Source organism: Neopsephotus bourkii, unplaced genomic scaffold, assembly GCF_033783945.1.
Source record: "Neopsephotus bourkii isolate Nb327-2 ecotype Australia unplaced genomic scaffold, CSIRO-AGI_Nbou_v1 NB_1767, whole genome shotgun sequence".
Lineage (NCBI taxonomy): Eukaryota > Metazoa > Chordata > Aves > Psittaciformes > Psittacidae > Neopsephotus > Neopsephotus bourkii.
The window spans coordinates 4344511-4365516 of NW_026902241.1; the positions used below are offsets into that span (position 1 = coordinate 4344511).

Genomic DNA, 21006 nt, shown 5'->3' on the forward strand with positions numbered 1-21006 from the left:
ATGCTGTGCAATAAATAAGTGGGCGGATTGAATGTCATAGATACATACCACTCCTAAACTCTTTTCTGTCTGCACTCATATCTGTGCCAGCTGCTTCTCCACCTACCTAGAGGCCTTTTGGTTATGGAAACCCAAAACTCACTAAGATATTTTACTTCTGTAGAGATATACTGCTTACTTACACCTAACTTTGAAACCAAGTAGATAGATGCTCTCCTGGTACCAAAGAGCGACCTGTTCTCTCAGGTGGGGAGCAGTCCCCTTTTGTGTTATTTATTGAGAAACACAAATTGAATTAGCAAAGGCAAAGAATACCTTGCTTTTTTTTTGAGCTGGATAGATGCAAATGGAAATGACAACCAGTAACTCCTCCTCTTATCTATCATCTCTGGGAGCTTGCAGGGTTCACCAAAATGAATGGCTGGCCCAGATATGGGGCCTGTAGTAGCACCACACACTCGGCTGGATGACATTCCATACCTCCCTTTTGGCTAATATGCCTGTTGAGATTCATGTAGATAAAAATAGGCCTCAATATTCACTACAGTGTCTGCTTCTCTTTCCCAGTGATTTGCAGACAGGTACTTGCCAAGTGTCTAGTGACTCATTTATTTGGGAAAAAAGACAACCACAACAATACAATCTGCAAAACCATGCTTTTCCCACTCCCATGTAAGAAACATTTTTAACAGCCACCCAGACCTTGTGTAGAACAGCTATTCGCAGCCTGCTTCTCTTTTTTTCCCTAAAGAGTGACAAATACAACTGCAGGGGCCCAATTTCCATTACCTTTTGCTTCTTGTAGCCACCTACTCCATGCAAAGTAGGCGTGACACACTAGCCTGGGTCCAGAGATCTATCTTACTAAGCAGAGCTTGGGCAGATATGCATGGATCAGGCTGGTGGAGTTGCCAACACTGTCCTTGGTGGGAGGCTGTAAACTACATCTCAAGTATGCTAAGCTACTTTGCTGCTCTGTGGTCCTGGACCAGCCATCCATTTACCCACTGCAAAGCTATTTTCATTGGGCTTTTTCAGCAGTTGTGAAATGCTGCACTGGGTGCTCTGAGGTGAGTAGCTGCTGTGTTACCCTGAAGAAGTTTTTGTAATTAAGTCCACTTGATCAGTGGAACCTTTACTAAGACATAGATGGACTAGACTTTTAATTAAAAAAAACAAACCAAACCAAAACCAACCAACCAACCAAAATAAAAACCACAACCTCCTCAAAAAAAAAAAACCAAAAAAACCCAACCAACCAAACAAAAAACCCTCACCCCAAAACAAAAACACCTCTACAAGCAAAGAGACCAAACTTTTGAATCATTGGTACTTACTGCTGAACGTAAGGTCACTGTACTCCACCAGTGCAGTACTTGTAGGCAGACTGGCTCCTCAGACGTGGGCTTTTGCAAGGCCAGACCAAACCCAAGGAGCCCCTAGAAGCAAGCCTATTCACAAGTGTAAAGAGAAAAAGAGCTAGATTTTCTATCTTTAGTGCCACTTGGGTCTGAAAATCTCAGCAGTGCTCCAGAAAAAGCATTTATACTCTCATCTTACTGAGCCCCAAGCTGAAGCACACAGCAGTTCAGGAGTTACCAAAAAGCCACAATGGTTGTGAGTTGCAGAAACGGAGGCAAGAATCCCAGTACTTTGCTCTATACAGAGGCAGTAAAGGAAGGAGACAAAGATGCCTGGGATGGATAAATGCCTATTACTCATAGCTGCCAAAAAGCATATTTGAGTTTCCATGATGGAAGAAGCTGACATCTCACAAACACATGAAGTATTTCCAGTGATGGGCTGGTGTTACCCATGTCCTTGAGAACAAAATTTCTTGTCATTTCCCATCAAATTCTCTTCTACAACATGTCTGCCTGAATGCATACCTACAGTGCTCCCGATTTTTATTAGGAAGCCAAAAAGCTGGGATTTGTTTTCTAAACAAAAATCCTCCAACCCTCCACCATCTCACCCATATGCCACAATCTAATCAATACCTACCTCAATTTGAGCATCCCAACATCTCTCATACATGATGCTGAAAAAGCCCTAGAACAATTAATTGCTAGACATGACTATTTTTCTACTTGGGAAGAAAAAATTATCAATCTTGGCATTCTATTTTTTAATAATAAATAGAAAATATTTATTTTACAGCATTTTCAAGATCATTTTGACAAAAAGGCAGTTTTCATCAAGCATCTGACAGACCAAAAGAAAGAACTTTTACAGGAAGCTTCATAGCTCATACAACTACATACAGCAGGTGAGTTCTTGCTCTTTAGATATATATACGTACGTGTATGTTTCCAGTTTTAACACTTACAAACTAAAAGCTAATATACTGAATTTCAAGTAAACTACTCATGATATAATTACACTGCAGTAATAAAATCAGTGCTTAATATGTTCAAAACAGATGCATATGAAAACAATATAGTACCTTGCCACATTGCTGTCTCCCCATGTATACAAATCTATTATGTTTCTTTTTCTTATCTACCTAATTTCTTCAAAGACCAGCTTCCTGTACCAGTTCTGTGCTTACTAACAATGTATAGTTTTGGAATCAGCACAACAAATCTTATACTAAGATTGTAAGAAGATAGAATCAGTGCCAGTGTGGTGATCGGCAAAGAAAAGAAGATTTTTCTCATTGCTTTAATGAGTAATCACCATTTTTAAATTCTTAAGCAGAAACAACAACAAAAAATATCCCCCTAAAAGGCTCAACAGACAAAAATCAAGCAACTGACTCTCAATTGTCTTTAGTTCATTATAAAGACATCAATCTACTGACAAAGACCATATCTTTGGGCAAAATAATTTCATGCTTTCCACAATGATAGCAATTGGCCACTAGTATTATTGAAAGCAGCAAACATCACAAAAAGAGGATGATGAAAAAAGATTCTATCTGGTTTTGAGCACCAGCCAGGCCTTTGAATACCACTACTGTATAATTAATAGAAAAAAAAAAGAGATCTGGATCTTGGGAGGAATTGATGACTGGCAACAGGATTTCTTAAAATTCTTGTGGAAAGAAAGAAAATTAGTAGAAATAGGCTGAATTCGGAAAAACCCTGATAGAACACTCACAGGAAGCATAGTTAAAATCAGGTTGTTGTAGAACTGTGGAACATATCCTCATCCAAATTGAACAGCACAATCAAAGTTCATAGCAGCTAAAATCCTGTCCTGCATATGTATAATATATACATTTATAAATAGGGTAATGATAAGTATAATTAAGTTCAAGCCACAGCAATTAGGCCTGGACTTTGAACATGCTGGCTACTAGGGAGCTTTGGATTAGGCCCATCTCTAGGAAACACATGAGAGTAGAGGAAGAGGAATGAATGACAGAACTACAGCTGCCTAGAAGTGACCATTAAGATACAATACTGTATATTAAATAGAAGATGTGAAAGCATATGGAAAGAACATGCAACTAAACATCATAAACAGATTAAAAGAACTGTCTATAAAGAAACCCTTGGAATTTATGCACACATTAAGCACTGATAAAATTTCCTGTCTGGACATAATTTTATTTTACATTACCTGAAACAACAGAATAGTTGAATTGCTCTTCCTGTCTCACCTTTATACTGGCATGTGCAAGATTTCTAAATCAGATATTTTCTTTTTTGTGTTTTCTCTTTTTTTTTTTTTTCATTAACCACACTTGCTGCAAACATGTAAAAGAACAAGTTCTCAATGCTCTGGTTATTAATACCATATTTCTACTTCATAAAATACCTGCAAAACAAAGCACCCTATTTTAAGGGTAGCAACTGTTTCAGCTTGTATATGAAAAAAAAAAAAATGTTAGCACAGCATACAAACTTCCAAAGTTCTATTGAATATTTGTAACAATGTGATATAAAACATGTTTTAAACATAAAAATATTCATAGTATATAAGACAATCTTCCAGTGGTAGTTACTGGACGTTACACTTCACGCATACCATACACACGCATACAGAAACACAAACGTACTCTCACTCTCTTGCTTCAAGACCGATTAACCCTGGTATGGAATTGCCTTTCTTTCAGAGTAATAGTTGTTGCTCTAAATATACAGCTATTTCAAATGTATTTGATTCCAAAGTAACACAAAGGAAAGATGTAATCACAGGGCAAATATGTTACATTACGAAAAGTTAGTCAATAAATATTGTTCTGCTACAGGAAATGTTGTGTAACAGTTTAGCCACATGGTTTGCAATCTTATACAAAAGGGCAGTTTTTCTAAGTCCTTATCGTATTACAGCAAAGGCTTTATTCAGAAACCTCTTGAGTCTTAACTTGATCATAGTTATCACTCTGTTCACAATCATAGTTAAAAAAGCCCAGATCCCCCAAAAAGCAGCCTAGTACGAAGAACAAATTCTTCAGACAAAAGTCAGTAAGAGCCATGTGCTTTCACATTATCTCAGGTCCTCTCCCCCAGACACATCACACAGTTATACCACCTACAGAAACCAGGAAAAAATTTATGCTTGTATGTCTCATATACAAGTAGCTTTGCTCCTCCTCACCACACTCTGCCCTTCCAGCTCCTGGATGTGTTGCTTCTGTAGCAGATGGGCAGCAGTCATGAAATGTGCTAATGTCCTCTGCAGGTCACACTTCCCAGAGTTCTTTTCAAGCATTGCCAAGAGAAGGTGTGTCTAAGTGTGATTTTTTTTTCCTGTGTGTTTACTCATTTTTTGCTATAGAAGTTGTCTCTTGGGTTTGTGCTTTTCTTTGTTTCCTATCTTTTTCTCAAAGTACAATATTTTCAGTTTTAACAGCTAGAGAATGTTGAGCCCTCAGAACTGAATTTTTTGTTGTGTCCTTTTAATTCTTTAAGTGCAGGATGAAATTTTTGCCCTGTCATATGTGACTTTGTTCTCTGCGCATTCTCCCTCCAGCCCTTGGAGACTTGTCTCCCCAGGACCTCCCAATGGGCAGCTGCCAAAGTCCTTCTCGTCTTGTCTCTTGCAGTGTCTACAGGGTGGATGCGTTTTGCTTATAATCCCTCAGGATGACAGAGGCATAGGTCACATCTGGGGGTGTGCAGAGCACTGACTCCGAGATCGGGGAGCTTGGCATGGAGCTGCCTGAAACCACTGAATCCCGGAACGGAGATGGGGGTGTCAGTGCTGGAGAGTCTTCCAGAGTCAGTTTGCTGGTTGCCAGCTCCTTGTCCTCCTTCTCTGGGTTCTTCTCATAGACGTATTCCTGAATGAGCTTCAGCTTCTCGCTCTCCACTTCCTCAGCTGGGGGAGACAGGGGCTCCTCGCTGAAGGCAGCCACAGGGAAAGGGGACAGGGATGGCTGCTGCAGTGGAGGGGACTGGTATGGGGGCCGCACACCGTTCCCAGAGCCAGTCGTGGGGAGGACAGCATTGATGTCGGGAATGCCGGTGGCAATCTTGTTGACCACTCCTTGCAGCTGGTCCATGAGAGACCGTGGCTGCAGAGGCAGGGTCTTGGGGGACTGCTCGGGCAGGAAGAGGTGGGTCTCCTCTGCTGTGTCCTGCAGTGGGGGCGTCGTCGCCACTCGCCTGTGCACCACCATGGAGGGGCTGCTGGGCTGGTTGAGGCGAATGGGCTCTCTGTCTTCTTCCTGCACATTGTACAGAGTCTTACTGCTGATGTCAGTAAAAGTCAGGCTCTTGCTTTGGCCATGGTAGCTTTTAGTGAGGGGTTTGATTACCGCTGTCTGATTGCACCCTGTCTCCTGGTTCTTCACATGCACTGAGAGTCTGTGCCAAGTGTGTTCTCCTTGGAGAGCTTGTTTTCCACCTGGTTCAGACCATGACACAGACTTTCCATTAGAACTATGAATAAAATAAAGATGGATTTATTTTCATTTACGTTACGCAGACATGGGCAGTATAACAAACAAGCTTACAAAAATACTGATTGCTTTGCTTCATTAATAACCCTCCCCCCTTCAGTTCTTTATCTCCTCCTAGAAACAATACTGCCTTTGGATGTAAATCACAGTAATTGCTGCTGGTTACCCACCCAATAGCCAGCCTGGGAAGCTTAGCCTGTGGAAAGGACTCTGAGAGGGCCAGCTGTATCTAGGTTTCCTAACCCTACTTTGCAGGGGGGGAAGAAAAAAAAGGGGGAAAAGTTACAGGAAGTGCTTTCATTAAGAAAGCACTGGCTTCATTAAGAACCCAGGACAAAGCCTCATTTACAGCTTATAAGAAACACTTCCATACTGTTAGAAGAAAAACAACACACAGCCATAGTCTTTGGAACTCTGCGTAGAGAGAGGAATTGCTGCTAACCCCTGTTTTCCCTTTTATTCCCTGTCCCCACTTTGCACTTCAGAACAAATTAGCTATTACAGAAATGAAGGACTCCCAGGGCCTCCATCAGGTAGGAGGCAAACACTGCTTCCTGAGCAACTAATATTTACAAACCAGGATAAAATGCTGGGACTGAGGACAGTTGGTCTGTGTGGGTGGAGGAACAAGCAACAACACAATCATGGTGAGACGAACTCTGACTGAGTGCTGGCTGGATCCCATCAAAACGCTGGGCTGTTTGGCTGAGTGAGGACCTGAGGGCCAGGTCTGCCCCTGAGGAGCTGTAGTTCTTTTGCAATTCCCTGTACCTTTGCAGGGAGCAGCACTTGAAGCAGAGTGATACCTCATTAGCAGCTTGGTGGAGCAGGAAGCTGAGCGGTACTTACGAAGACCAAACAATTGTTTAATTGCAGGTCGAGCAGTAGAAAACATTCACAAATTATACTACACATAAATATACCTGGGTAGAAACCAGAGAGGGAGAGAAGTTCTGAGATGATTTATGGAAAGCAACCTTATCTCAGGGTTTCATCCCTCAATAGGCAGAAGTAAACAAAGGATTAAATTTCAGACCCTGTGATTGCAGTGCAGGTGGGAGGCAATCCGGGTGGGAGGCTGGCACAGCTGCGTTGCCTCCTGCTACTGCACGCATCAAGGGTGACTGCCCCCCTTGCATATAGCCTGCAGTATTGTTCTAAGTATTCTGTTTTTCCTTGCTCAGACTCCTGCGCTTCTCTTTTTCAGGGAGTAAATAATTACCATTTGAATTTTGTAAAAGAAAAGATAAAAATATCAAAAGGCTCCTTCAGAGCTGGGAAGAAACTGATACAACGCAGATAATGTAATCTGGCAAAACGGAAAAGAAATGTTATGTGACAATGTTGCACTTTCAAGCTGCGCAGTAAATATTCCTGGAGAAAAAAAGAATCTGAGATGGATCCAAGCTGTGAAGTTCATCTCCAACTCCAGACTCTAAACACTGGACCTGTGACTCATCACTTCTGTGGGAACTGGCTCACAAGAAAGGGCTCATCTAAACTATTCATAACCCCCCAAAGCATGTAATTGGTAGGACTTGGAGCAATTTGGGTTTACATCTTTAATCTACAGGGAAAAACGTCAAGTTCCCAGTTGAAGAATGAAGCCTCTATATTATACTGATCAATGAAAATATACGAATGAAGGTTTAAAAGCATTCCTGTTTTGATCAAAATGAGATGTGGTATGACATTTTTTTGAAGTGTTACAGAGATAAGCAAATGAATGTAACTGTTGGGTGTGACAGATTTTTACAGTAATATTTTAACATATCAGCATCTACAAACTCTTCACACAGGAACACATTTGTCTGCTTTAACTTCAAAGCAAGTCTTTTTTTGTAGAGAGGAAAACAAGTCAAGTGGTCTCATTGTATGTTGTTGATGCTAGAGCTTACAAATACTGCAAAGGGCTTTTCTGGAAAAAAATAAATAAAAAACAAAACAAAACAAAACCCCAAACCAAACCATAATGATTATCTGCTGTCTCTTATGCTAAGTCCACTTCTGCATCATTTACTTCTTTACATCTAGCTCCAGTGCATCATCTCACTTTTGAATCTCTCTTCACACCATCTGTTTAGTCCCTATCTCATTTTGTTCCCAAGATTTTGTATTTTACATCAAAGGCAAGCACTGCTATTTTAAGGAACTACTACCTCTGTCTTCAGCTCTTCCTCCTATTCAGTTAGTTTTTCTCCGCCTCACAGTGAAATTTTGCTCTTCTGACTTCTTTACTCCGTAGTGCTCTCCATTATGTACTTAAGCAAGCCCAACTCAATGACCATACTTAAACTGTACTGGGACTGCAATACCCAAACATGAACAAACAACTTAATCAGGATTTGGCTGTTACTGGGGAAGGCTGGTGCTGCCAAAGCACCTTGGTTCCACTTGCCAGACAGACCTTACTCCTCATGACTCTGATGGCTTTGTGACAAACAGCTTTTGAGCCACAGTGGATCTCTGTAGGGTTAGTGGCAATTTCCACTGGGAAATCTCTCTTTTTTGTTACTGTTCTCCTTAGTCTCATTCCAGCTCTTTCCCTCAATGTGCTGTGTCCATGCACCATTAGCCTGTAAATATATGTTTGAGACAGAGTGACACTCAAAGGCAGGAGAGGGCACCAAACCTGATCACAGCTGAGGTGTTGAAAACTTGATGTTCAATTGCACATGATCAGGTGGGACTATTTCATGTTCACCAGGTATTTGCCTTTCCTAGCTTTCTCTCTTCTTTTTGCAATTTCCCATAGACTTCACACTTACTGCCTAGAAGTGAACTCCTTGGAGCCTCAAGGGATCTTAAGGTTTGTAGCTGTGTATACCCAGTGTAGAACTTCAAGTACTATTTATTCAAATCTTTGCATCTAGTCTAAATGTTCAGGCAGGTTCTTGGATTTCCTATATAAGATAGGTTTACTTTGTAGGCAATGACATTCCTCAAATTTAAATGCTGATTCTCAATTTTCACCACAGTTTTGTCTAGGGTTTTCATATTTTGGGGAAATAGGCAAAGCATATTTCTTGTGTGAATTTTTATTAGTTCCATGACTGGATCTGTTGCTATTTTTTCTAATTCAAAGTGTTTTTAATACATGCATCAACCTTTACAACATACCCTCTGCATGACTCTGGGGCAGTAATTTTCAGGTACTTTCAGCTTATGGTTATAGACACTGAGGAAGTTGAAAAACAGCTTCAGTCCTGAGTAGTTCTTGCAGAAAGTCTTTAAAAGAACTCATATACCCAGGTCTGAGACTGTGGTCCAAAATACCCCTGCACAGCTATAGGACATGCCTGGTCATGGAGAATTAGATGAACTCTCAGTCCTGTGTGCCTGAACCCTTGTCTTTTTTGTCTTGAACATTTTATGCATAACAATCTCTAATTGATACCACATGAAATGGTTAAACAGTGGTATGTGCCTTGATGAGGTTAAAGCAAATGAAGCAAACAAAAGCCACCATCCAAAGCACCTGTGTATTGGTCCAAACCTATCCCAGCCCAAACAGCAGGTGCTGATGGATGCCATCCTAGGGAATCCAGCAGAGGAATTTCTGCCTTGTCCACAAGTTTTCTCCAACCCTGCAGTCACACAAGAAGCAGCAATGAGCCTGAGAAAAGCTCTGTCCTGCTGCAGCCTCACTGTTCCTAGGACCCAAGCTAACAAACTTTAAATTTAATACTAGTACCTACACTGCAGTGTTTTGCGGGTGCTTTGCTGGTATCCGTAAGGTCTCTTCTATTATTGTCTCCATTTCAGTAAGGCCACTTGGGCATTAAATGTAATGCCTCAACATATTTGAAGCCCTGCAACTTTAGCATGTACCACATGTACTTGCCTAGCTCAACAAAGAATATTATATTGACAATGTGTATAAAGGGCAGCGTTATAAAAGAATTATAATAGCTACTATAAAATTTTAGCATCATGTGAAATATAGGAGCTATGGCACATCTCAGTCCTCCATCCAATTACTAGCAAAAAATCTTTGATTCACCACTCTGGTCTTCAAGTATTTTGAAAAAAAATAAAAAATCAAATAGCTACTATTGTGTTGCTTAGAGAAAACAACTTATTCCAATAGATAATACAAAGTTCAGGATAATAAACAGTCACAAATAGCAAGCAAATTCTTTCAGCGTTCAAGTAATGAAGATCAGAAACCTGCAACTCAAAGTGAAATTAGAAAACGCTCTTCCTAGTGAATAAGTTTTGAATCTGTTTGTTATTTAGTAAACCCCACCAATTATTCAGAATGAATACATCCTACTGGATCATCTTTGTGATTTTCTTTTAAAGGATTTTAAAGTTAGTGCACAGAAAAAGCATGGTGCAAGTCACCATAGATGCTCTGATTTCAATGGAGAAACGTGTTATCTGAAATGTGTCTCATGCTGCACATTTGAATCAATGTATATGACAGTGCAGCCAATGACAGTACTTGAACTAAAGTGTTTATTCAGATGGGATCAAAAACAGCTAATAGAATGTGAAAACTGAAAATTACAGTATTTTGAGCAAAGGGACCTGGAAAGCTTATGAACACAGGAAGAAAATGATAGAATGAAATTAATTTAGGGAAAGTGTAGGTGGGTGAAGCTAAGACAAAATAGTCCATAGGACTGGAAGGCAGTGAAGATCAACAACCTTCAAAACACATTGTAGCAAAAGAAATGCCATGGAAAAAGATCTAGAGCTGCTGTTGAGTAAGAAAAGCTAATTAATGAGCTTTGAATAAAATAAAACCATAAGTATAGCCCATGAATTCTGTGTTCTCTGCTCAAAAGCACCACACAATTATACAGAGATTAGGAGGTCTTTCCTATGATTACAGTTTAATAGTAATCAAGATGATTGGAGGTTTCTCCTTGCTTTCTGTAATTCTCTGTGGTTCTGATGGAAAATGATTTGGGGCATCACTTTTTTACCAGAAAGATACTGACAGACTGGAAGCTGTATACAGAATGGCAACAAAAACCAAAACCAACATCCAAGACGGAGAAAGAGAGTGCGTGTGAGAAAGCTAAAATAGCTGAATATGTTGTTTGATTTCAAAGATCTGCAAGGTGCTAGCACCGAGTCTGGAAGGTATTTTACATAGAATATAGATGCACAAGTGAGAGCCCTAGATGAAATTCCAAAAGGACAAATTATACTGAAAAGCCAAAATATTTCCTAGTCAGTAGCAATATCAGAGCAGCAATAAATTATTAATGAACTGGTAAAAGCCTGTTGCTCTGCATATTTGATGCCAAAAAGTGTGCAGCCCTTGCAGAGGCAGCGGTCAATGAGATCTTTCTCCCACTCTAACTTGTCAGATTCTCTCATATACTTGGGAATGAAACAAACTCCCAACAATTTAAACAGTGCTTGAAGAGCCACCAGAAATGCCTTAACAAGCCAGCATTTTGGATGCAAGCTTAACCCAGTTGCCACAGGAAGCTTAGTCATGAGGTTCCTTGTTTGTAATGTACAGCTCTCCATAATATGCTGCAGAAGATAAAGCAGCTAGTAAAGCCTGTGGTTTTTCTGGGTGTATCTCAAAGTTTCCATGGTAACAAATGTGCAGCTTCAGAAGAAAAGAGCCCTGAAATGCAGAGCTGATGTTTCTGAGTTTTTTTAATATGATAATAAATATTTATGATTCCATATTTTCATGATTCTGCATTTCTGAACATCTCCAGGATCATACAGAGAATGGAGACAACATCTGGATTTTCCTTCAGGAAAAATTCAGGCTCACAAACTGCTGCATTTCTGCAGTTCTGGAGACTGACACTCAGACATGAGGCCAGGCAGTGGTGATGGGCAGCTGGCGATATGACAGACACACGCCTACTGCTCAGCCTGGGCTGGGCTGCCACAGGGAGCTCAGGCAGACGATTGCTGATGCAGGATGTCCCCTTCCCTTGGCCACAGTGCAGTGCTGCCAGGCCTCTGAAAACGTCAGACCTGGCTGGAGGGAGAGGGAAGCTTGTGGGGCAGGGATGCAAGCAAGCTCCATGCTCAGCAGCTCTGAAAACCTCTGCTGCTTTTCTGATCTGCAGCTGCCACAGGCATTTGAAACCCCATTGACTGGTTGGATCCCACCAGAGGTGTTTCTCAGGAGCTCATGTGGATGAGGATTTTTTTTCCAAACTGAAAAAAAAAATCCCAAGCGTTGTCATGCAAAAAGCAGTAAGTTCAGCCTTGACACTGCTTAGGAGCTTTACAGCTTGTGCCCATGCTTTCTGAATATAAGCTGTTGCTGCATTCACCTTTGCCTCCTAAAGGTATAACCTGTGTTGGACTCCCATTTGATCATTGGTCTTTCCAGACAGTCAACTGGCTATCTATGCCCTAGGAATCTGCAGCACTTGTTCCAGATCAGAAAAGAAGGGAAATATTGTTGTCAGCCTGGAGGCTAATAACAAAATTTTTATACTGCTCTTTACACTGCCTTTGTAAAGTTTACCTTTCAGGGTGGCAAATGGTTGCTGCACAGGCCATGTAAAAACACTACCTCTACAAATACATGATGCATTCTGCGCATTTCTTCTGATCTGTTAATCAGAGTGGCATATTTGATTGAATTAAATCATTGCTACCTGTCTGCAAATAGCATAGGCTGTCAGAGACATACACAGAGCTAGAACGCTTTGTCGCTACACAGCATCTCTGGCTGTAGAGAAACCTTGCTGCTCAAAATGCTGTGTCAGTGGATCCCAGGCAGCTTTCCTCCTCATCACTGCACAGCCTTCCCTGGGGCAGGGAGCAGGACTGTTTCACATCTGCAGTTTATCAGATGGAAACAAGCATAAATCCCTCCTGGAAGAAATGAGGCGAGCCCTTTCTGCTTCTGCAACAGCTAGTATGTTTTCTCCACAGGGTTTGTGCTCAGAGAGGGCAGTATTTGCACTTCTTGTTTCTGAAAAGCTGAATTTTGCTGTTGTTCACTGAACAAGGAATAGCCAGAATCTGAACATCTTTCAGTAATTATATCAGGAAAAATTTCTCTGCTACTGCTTAAAGATACTTTAGGGAGACTGTTCCTAAGCCACATTCTACTGGTTTTATTTACATGTGCCTGCTTGCAATTTCCCTGTTCTGCAAATCCCACCAAACCAAGGATTTCTGTGTTCCCTCTGCTGGCTCTGCAGCAGCAGTTCACTAACAAGCACAGTTAGCAAGAGCTGTGCACAGCAAAGATGTCTTGCAGTGAGACAGCCGCTAGATAGTTTAAAGCATGCAAGATCATGTCATCTCCATGAAAAACCATAAAAAAGAAAAAAAATGGCTAAATGGAAAAATAAGATAAAATCAGTAAAAAAAAAAAGATGCATTTGCAAAGATGTAGGAATTTACAAATAAAATTGAAGTCTTAAAAAAAATAAGGTGGAAAAAAAATTATTCAGTGTCCTCTTCATCACATCTGGACAATCAGATTAAAGCATTGTGCAAAACAGGGGACATAAGCAAATTTCCCATTTTTAATGGCATGCAACACATTTGTCACATCATTAGACATGATAAACCAATGAGAAAGAGAAAGCAAGGGGTAAAACCACTCTTTGTCATGCAGCTTCTCTTACACATTCACTGCAGTGTGGGATTTTTCAAAGCTGCACATGTGCCGACGGACACTGGTTGGTGGGCGAGAACTCTGGCTGCCTCTTCCTGAAGATTGAAAAGAAAAAGACACCCAGTGAGTGGTTATACACATGTGCACACATGGTGGCTATACCACTCAATAGGGTGCCTGTCACTGACCTACCCCTAAGGGCCATTGTGGGCTTTCCCATCTTTTCTCCTCTTGCTACCTCAACTTCCCCATAGATTTCTCCTTGATTATAGTACTCTTTAAAATAGGTTCATGGTATTCATTCCTGCTTCCTTGCTGAGCCCTGATGCACTTTACATACCAGATTGCAAGGGCAGATGTGCATCTAGCTGTCAAAGGGACTTCTCCCCTGGTATTCCCAATGGAGGGTGAAATGATGAAAAAGGCGCACCTGCCATTCTCATCTTATTTACAGTAGTATTGCCAAAAGGCTTTGTTAGTGAAGTTTGTGCTTCCTGCTTTCCTGAATATTTTATTTCTTTTAGTTTTGAGCTGCAGCTGAATAGTCACTAGCTTTCATTATATGTAATTTCACTATATGTGCTTCCTTTTTTTCAAGGAAACATTGGCTCTATTGAGGTAGATGCAGAATGAATAGTCTCCTTGATGCTCTATCTGCAGGGGTAATTCAAAAAGAGATTGCAGATTGTGGTTCTGGCCATTAATGTAAGACAAATTCCACTTTATTTTTCTCCTTTTCCTTACCCTGTCAAGGGGACGCAAACGCTCATTTGCCTTCCTCAAAATCAATAAAAATATAAACACACACGCGCATGTTTTGACAAGAATCTCAGGTAATTTTGCACATGGAATGTATCAATGAATTTCTGCAAAACAAAATTGTCATTATATTGCAAATAAAATGCAAATAAAAATTCAGCATTTCTCCCCATTAAAAAATCATAGTGCATGCTTGCCAGACTTCTGTTTATCTCAAAACAACAGATTCATGGATGGTATGTGCAGATACTACACACTCAGTACAGCTGATTATGAGCCAAACAAGCGATTCTTCTCACCACATACTAAAGCATGGGAGCACAGCATGATGTACACAGAATACATGCATACCCATTTTGGAGAGGTAGATGCCTTGAGATGACTTCTGAACTATTATGAATAAAACACAAATAAGACACTGCTGAGCAATTTTGTAAATCTACTCACTTTGAAGTTTCTAGAATTCTTTACGAGGTGTAATGATATCTCTGAGGTTTGGCAATTTAGAGGCAATCATAATTAGGAACTTAGCTACCATACACACCCTATTAAAGTTACAGAGATTATTAAGCTTTTGATTATATAGAATATCCAACACTTCTATAGGCCTCCCATTTTCTTCATCTATTGACAGAATAAGAGCTTTCTACTTCATGTTCTTGCTTTTTTAAAAGTCAGAAATTAGTAGTTTATTCAGTCCACAGGAGCTAATTTTACAGAACAAGTAGCAACATGCAGCTGATTATCAGAGAGAAAAAAATCCAGTTCAAAATGTATTTCGCACACACGCAGTGCTGTATGCACAATAGAAGGCACACAGCCATGAAGAGCCTTGCTCAGGGACCCTGGAAAATGTGGAAGACTTTTGTTTTGGAGCACTGCTTGGGACCTGGATTTTTCTGAGTCAACCAGCTTTGCCAACTATCGTCCACCAGCTACCGTGGTTTGCTGTCTCTTCTGGCTTACTTAGTTGCATCCTTTGCTCCCCCCCCCCCCTTGTTTTTCTTCTTACTCAGATATACTCCTGGAGTGAGTTCAGAGCATTTTGCTCTCCAAGCTTTGAGCGTCTGTAGGTCTTGTTATGAAATCTTCCTATGTGAAAGAAAGAAAGAAAAAAGCCTGCTTCCTCAGGCAGTCCAAAATGCTTCCTAACATGTTCAAAATACAGTAAACTCTTTTCTTACTGTGGGCTGCAGCTGTGCTCCTCAGCCAAAATCAGAGATATTACACATAATAAAGTATGCATCCCCCACATGCCTCACCGTTTTGCATTCTGTGGGAGGCTGTTGTTAAAACCCTGCCAAGCTCCATCAAAGCAGTGGTCTGACTTTTGGTCAAGGTCAAGAGCAATCCCCATGTGGTGATATACAGCATATACACTACAGAAATCAGCTCTAAACCTCAAGGTTCATGCTTCAGTAGAATAGTGAAATTTAAATTTATACTGTTATGGGAAATGTAGTGCCTGTGCTGATTATGCAGTGAATTATTTTGCAATTGTCAAATCACTGTCAATTGCATAAATAAGGATAAATAATAATAAATGTTTTTGAAGTATCCCTGTAGACTTGCTTTGTCTTACTAGTAGTCTGTGCTAATACTGCAGAGCCCTTAATTCAGAACTAGTGCCCAGATCTCTGTGCCTCTCCTTTTTTTCTTCTATTTTTAATTGTGACAACTGTGATGCTTTTTCTTCCCAGCTTTGCAGGCAGTGATGGCACTTCACATATATTTCTCTGGTTACCAAAAAATTACGCAGCCTGCTCATCTTCACAATACAAACATTAAGGGGTCATTTTTGGGGCAGTCTTCTCAAGGGCAATTCCTGCTGAGTGGTTATTTGTATCTTAAGCCCAGAGGCAGGATAGATCTTCTGTGCATTTGAACGAGGAGTTGGCATACCATCATGAAAGTGTCTGAACTGCTTTCTAATGAACCCCTGGGTGAAGTAACAGGGAGTCTGGCAGAGGAAGCAGGGTGGCATTGCAGAGCTCCTGAAAGAAGTGGTTTAATTGCTTTGCTTCATGTTCTTTGAAGATGAAAAATGTTTCTAGCCAGTCCTTCAGAACAGGGTAGGTAACAGGCCTGTTGAAATCTGCAGTGAGGATTATAAAGGATCTGAGGGAATAATCACTCTTGCCACTATTTTTTCTCTTAAGTGTAAATGAATCATCCCACGAGGCAAACAGATGTGTCAGGATTGTAGGAAAGTGTAAATTGGTATCTGTAGTGATTTATATCTAACAACTGTGAAACTAGAAACGTTCACCTTCTGCCCTGGAATTACTCTCCCTATTCAACCAGACTCCCCAGACTGACACAAATTGAATGAATCTGTCTGGTGTCTAAGATGACTGAAGCACACGACATTGTGTTACTATCATTTGAAGCCATAGTCAAAGATCTTCTAAACTAGACATTGTCCAAGCTGTAAGAAAAGCTTTCACATTCCACACAGTCAAAAACATATAGAAGAGCACAGCCCCATATTTTATACAACCCAATCTGAAACAACTGACCATCAATAACATTTAGAAGAAAGCAAGGTGAGGAGAAAATTCAAGAGAAGTGATGAAGGTGTAATGCTGAAACTTGGAGTGATAGCCCTGAATCATCCCCTAGTTTTTAAGAACTTACATATAAACCCTAGCTCTAACACAGGAAAGGAGGATCCTTGTGCCATGTACTCTGCGGCACACTGCCATCACATCCTAGAGTAGCTCCTGCTCCAGCATTCACATTGACTGTCCTCTGCACTCCCAAGGAACAGCTCAGCAGCACCACAAAATTTCTTGCCTGCTTTTCACTTCTTCAACCCTCTGGCAGTCTGAAAGGTGACTGGGGAGGTAAGCACACTTTGTATGTAGAACCAGGTCAACTGGTTCTGATGCACCATTATAAAGTACTCAATTCAAATCAACCTGAATCCTCTTACTCCTTTAGATACAGCACCTTCCTAGGCAGAAGCATGTTCATCCTCTGACATTTGTGTCCTTGAAAGGTCAAGTTTTATGTATGGTTGTCATGGCTGGATCAAAAGATATCTACATAAAAAGAAGCAAGGCCATGTCCTTTTCCTGTAGGAAGAGGAGCTGAATTTTCAATACCTTTTGTATAAGCCAGGACCTATGTGACAAAAGATTTCTGCAATATATATTTCACTAAGCCAGTAGATGAACTTGGGAAGATGCACAGGTTTTTGGTACAAATTTATTTTTAAAACAAGTCTTGAATTCCAGACTAAGTAATAGTTGGAAATAATTGCTCTGAGTTTTAACTTAATTATGCTAATCAGTGGTGCAATGGCCATATTTGGAGACAAAGAAATCGTTAAGAGCTGTGGAGCAAAGAGTACTGGAAGTACGAGGATATAGGGTCATTCATGCTTGCCAGGCAGAGTGAGACATACAGATAATTATCATCAGTGGAGGACTGAGGAGCAGGAGGGATTTCACAGCACACACTCTGTGTCGAGTTGTGAGCATCTGCTGAAGGGTCATGGTCACCAAGGAGAACATAGTCCCAGCAGGATGCCCAGAGAGACTCAGCTTAGAGATGCACAGTCGGGACAGTGCAGCTAAGGCTACATTTCAGGTCACCACAGGCTATCAGGAGCCAGTTGTGCACCCAGAGGAGCGCTCACACTTCCCCAGCTTCTCACTCCTGCTGCTTCCCCTGCCCCTCCATGCCAGCACAAACCTTGGTGCAATTGATCAATCAACTGACAGGGAATGTCAGGGGTGGCTAATCTGGGCCACAGCCAGACCACAAAAAGAAAGGGAATAAAAAAATACTATCAGTTCCCTGCTCCTGTTTGCAGCATGGATGTCTAGGCTCTTGTCCTTGCCTAAGTGAAGTGACAGCATGGGGTAAAGGAAGGCTTTGTGTGTCAATTCTGGCTTAGGGCAGCTTAGAGCTTTTGTGAATTTACAGGCTATGATAGCCCAAAGTAGCCAGAGGTAAATCCTTGGCTGCCCAGGATGGTGGCAGGAGAGATTTTTTGAGATAACGGATATAACCCTAAGGATAAAGAAATGCATATAGCTTTATGTTTCAGAGGGTATGAGACAGTAAAGGAGGAAGGACTACTCACTGACTGTGGCCAACAAAGATGCTCGGGGCCACACTTTGTACCCTGTGGGAGTCTGTATCAGAGAATCATATAATGGTTTGCTTTGGAAGGGGCCTTAAAATTCCACCTACTTCCAACCCCCTGCCATGGGCAGGGACACCTTCCATTAGACCAGGTTGCTCCAAGCCCCATCCTACCTGGCCTTTAACACTGCCAGGAATGGGGCAGCCACAGCTTCTCTGGGCAACCTGTGCCAGGGCCTCACCACCCTCACAAAGAAGAATTTTTCCCTACTGTCTAATCTAAATCTCTCCTCTGGCTTAAAGCCATTCCCCCTTGTCCTGTCACCACATGCCCTTGAACTGCCCAGACAAGCAAGCTCCCACTGCTCAAACATGTCAGCTCCCACTACAGTCTCATGAGCCCACACTGTGCTTATCTGAGCTCCCTGTGGGCTGCCCCTGGGTGCTCATGGCACAGCGGGTTAGTGCCAGCTGGCCCAGCCCTTGCAGCCCATGGCTCAGCTCAGCAGCGTTAACACCACCGTGTGCCTAATGTGCTCACTGCGCACTTTCTGCTGTCATCTGAGCTGCCGTGGCTATGCTTTCAAGCATAGCCCTTTGCCAGTCCTTGTCTGTCTGCTAAAGTAGACAATTCCTCCATGAGTGCTTACACAGACTCTGGGATTTGCCTTTCTTTCTTTGGTTGGTTCCTTCTTGGGTATTTTGCTGCTGGCAGTCCCGTTAGTTGATTGTTTTGGGGGCTTTGGGATGCAAAAAAATGAATACTATGGAGTAAGTACCAACTTCCAGACAACCCTTGATCTGGGAATGAAAGGCTTGCAAGCCAGCCAGAAGAGGCTGAACTGAACTATCAGAAATGACCTGGCTTGTGTCAGGAAAACAAATGACCGGAAGAGAACATAATGGAACATTTTCCATGAAAGCAGAGAGAAAGACTAACAAGAGCTTTAAGTAAGAAAGCTACAGAAGCAAACATTCCTGGCCTCAACAAACTAAGGAAAGATGAATAGTGCTGGGTAAAAAGAAGGAGGATATTCTAGGTAGAAGGAGGCTTGCAGATGGGCATTTAAACCGAGCCTGTGATTCTCTGGGACTGATCACACTGAAACTGCAGACGCCAGCAACCGTCTATGAGTGAGAACCTGCTAGAATCATATCAGGGGTCACTTTTTTTGTTGCTTAAGATCAGCTTTGACATCTCTAGCGGTGTCACTGCAATACAGCTGAGCTAATCTAATGATTTGCTGCTGAAACAGACAAATTTCACCCCTGTTCCTCAAACCAGGGGCAGCAGGGACACCTTCTCTGGTGCTGACGTTAGTGTTTATGTGACCTTGAGATCTGGCTCAAGGACCATCAAGCAGACAACAATTCACTTTTTTCTCTCTTGTAAGGTTAATTTTACAGGGTGGAAGAACACATCCTGCATTCCACAAAAGAAGAATCACAGAGCAGAGAAGGGGAAACAGCTTAAGTGAGATAACTGAAGCAGTAAGCTAGAAATGGTAAATTGTTTATAATGTAGTAATAAGAAACCTGGAGCTTTTCAAGTGGGCTTTAAAGTGACAAATTGTGTGATTACTTCTAGCCTGCACATTTTGCTGTTTACAGTGATAATGCCTTCTAACTTTTGCTTGTCAGGTGTGGGAGGCTGAATGCCAGAGCTCATATATGCTCTGAGGAATTAGCTGACTTGTTATTTTGAAATTAAATAGTCTTTAACAACTTTAATGTGGAGGCAGATGTTCTATTGATACAATATACTCTCCTTTTCAACCCACACTTAAAGTGATTTCTTAGACTCTTTTGGCATAGCAGAGAACATAATTTCTGTGGTTGGCCGTGATTATTTAGTGACAATGTGACAGGTGATGGCTACTGTGTGGACATAAAATCTGTCGTAGTCTGTTTTGCAGACTTCCAGATATGGATCTGGAAACCCCAAACAAGCATCTGGCAATGCTGATTGGCACATCCATTCAGGGTCATTGGAGCAGAGAACTAAGAACTGAGAGACCAGAGAAGAATGTGATCTCCGCATAAATGGTTCTCAGTATGCCTGGGGCAGATGGAAAACAGTATCGGAAAACAGGAGAAAAAAGCATTAAACAATACTAGCCAAAAAAAAACCCCCAAAAATAATAAAATTAAGTCAAGCAGGAAGCAACAATGGAGATTTTGAGATTTCTTTCTCTTAACAAACTCTTAAATCACTACAGAGAAAAATAAAGAAAAGAAAGTTGCTCCACTACAATACTGGACTGAAACTAACACTGTTTAATCATGACAAAACCCTGCTCAGACAATTTAATTTCTAACAGGATGGAAAACCATACATGCCTACAGTCCCTTAACAGAGATGGACCATTATCTCTCTGTGGGGGTGTGATTTGCCAATGAAATACAGATTCTTGCTAAGAATCAGGTACTCTGCATTGTGCTTGCAGCATCTGCAGTTTGTCTTGCAGTGTTTTGTTTTGTGGGACCTTTCTGAGCAAAGGGTGCCCGTGCTCATCACGGGTAGGGATAAACTGAGTGGATAAGCCAGAATGGGTGATGACTTTCACATCAGTGCAAGAGGTGACACCCAAGTGTGCTGTCCTCTTCTTGGGCTCTTATGTTACTGTGTGTCCCTAAGCATGAAAAAGAATTAAATAAATTAGCAGTAGTTCTGCATTTCACATTAGTAACTGCACTGCATTACTGAGATGAATCAAGAGTATTTTTCAGA

The 21006-nt window shown here is 41.3% G+C and overlaps 1 protein-coding gene across 8 annotated transcripts in view; it reads right to left on the reverse strand.

Moving 5' to 3' along the window:
* Positions 1-3133: 3133 nt before the first annotated feature.
* Positions 3134-21006, reverse strand: part of GRM1 (glutamate metabotropic receptor 1) — a 177275-nt gene continuing 159402 nt past the window's right edge. For 3 of the 8 annotated variants that reach the window (XM_061378723.1, XM_061378722.1, XM_061378725.1), the window contains exon 9: positions 3134-5834. In XM_061378723.1, the coding sequence (XP_061234707.1) occupies positions 5000-5834 (835 nt within the window). In that variant the 3' untranslated portion in view covers positions 3134-4999. Of the gene's footprint in view, positions 5835-13431; positions 13517-14531; positions 14571-21006 lie in introns of all 8 variants that reach the window. The other 5 variants (XM_061378728.1, XM_061378727.1, XM_061378730.1 and 2 more) reach the window with 5 other exon arrangements.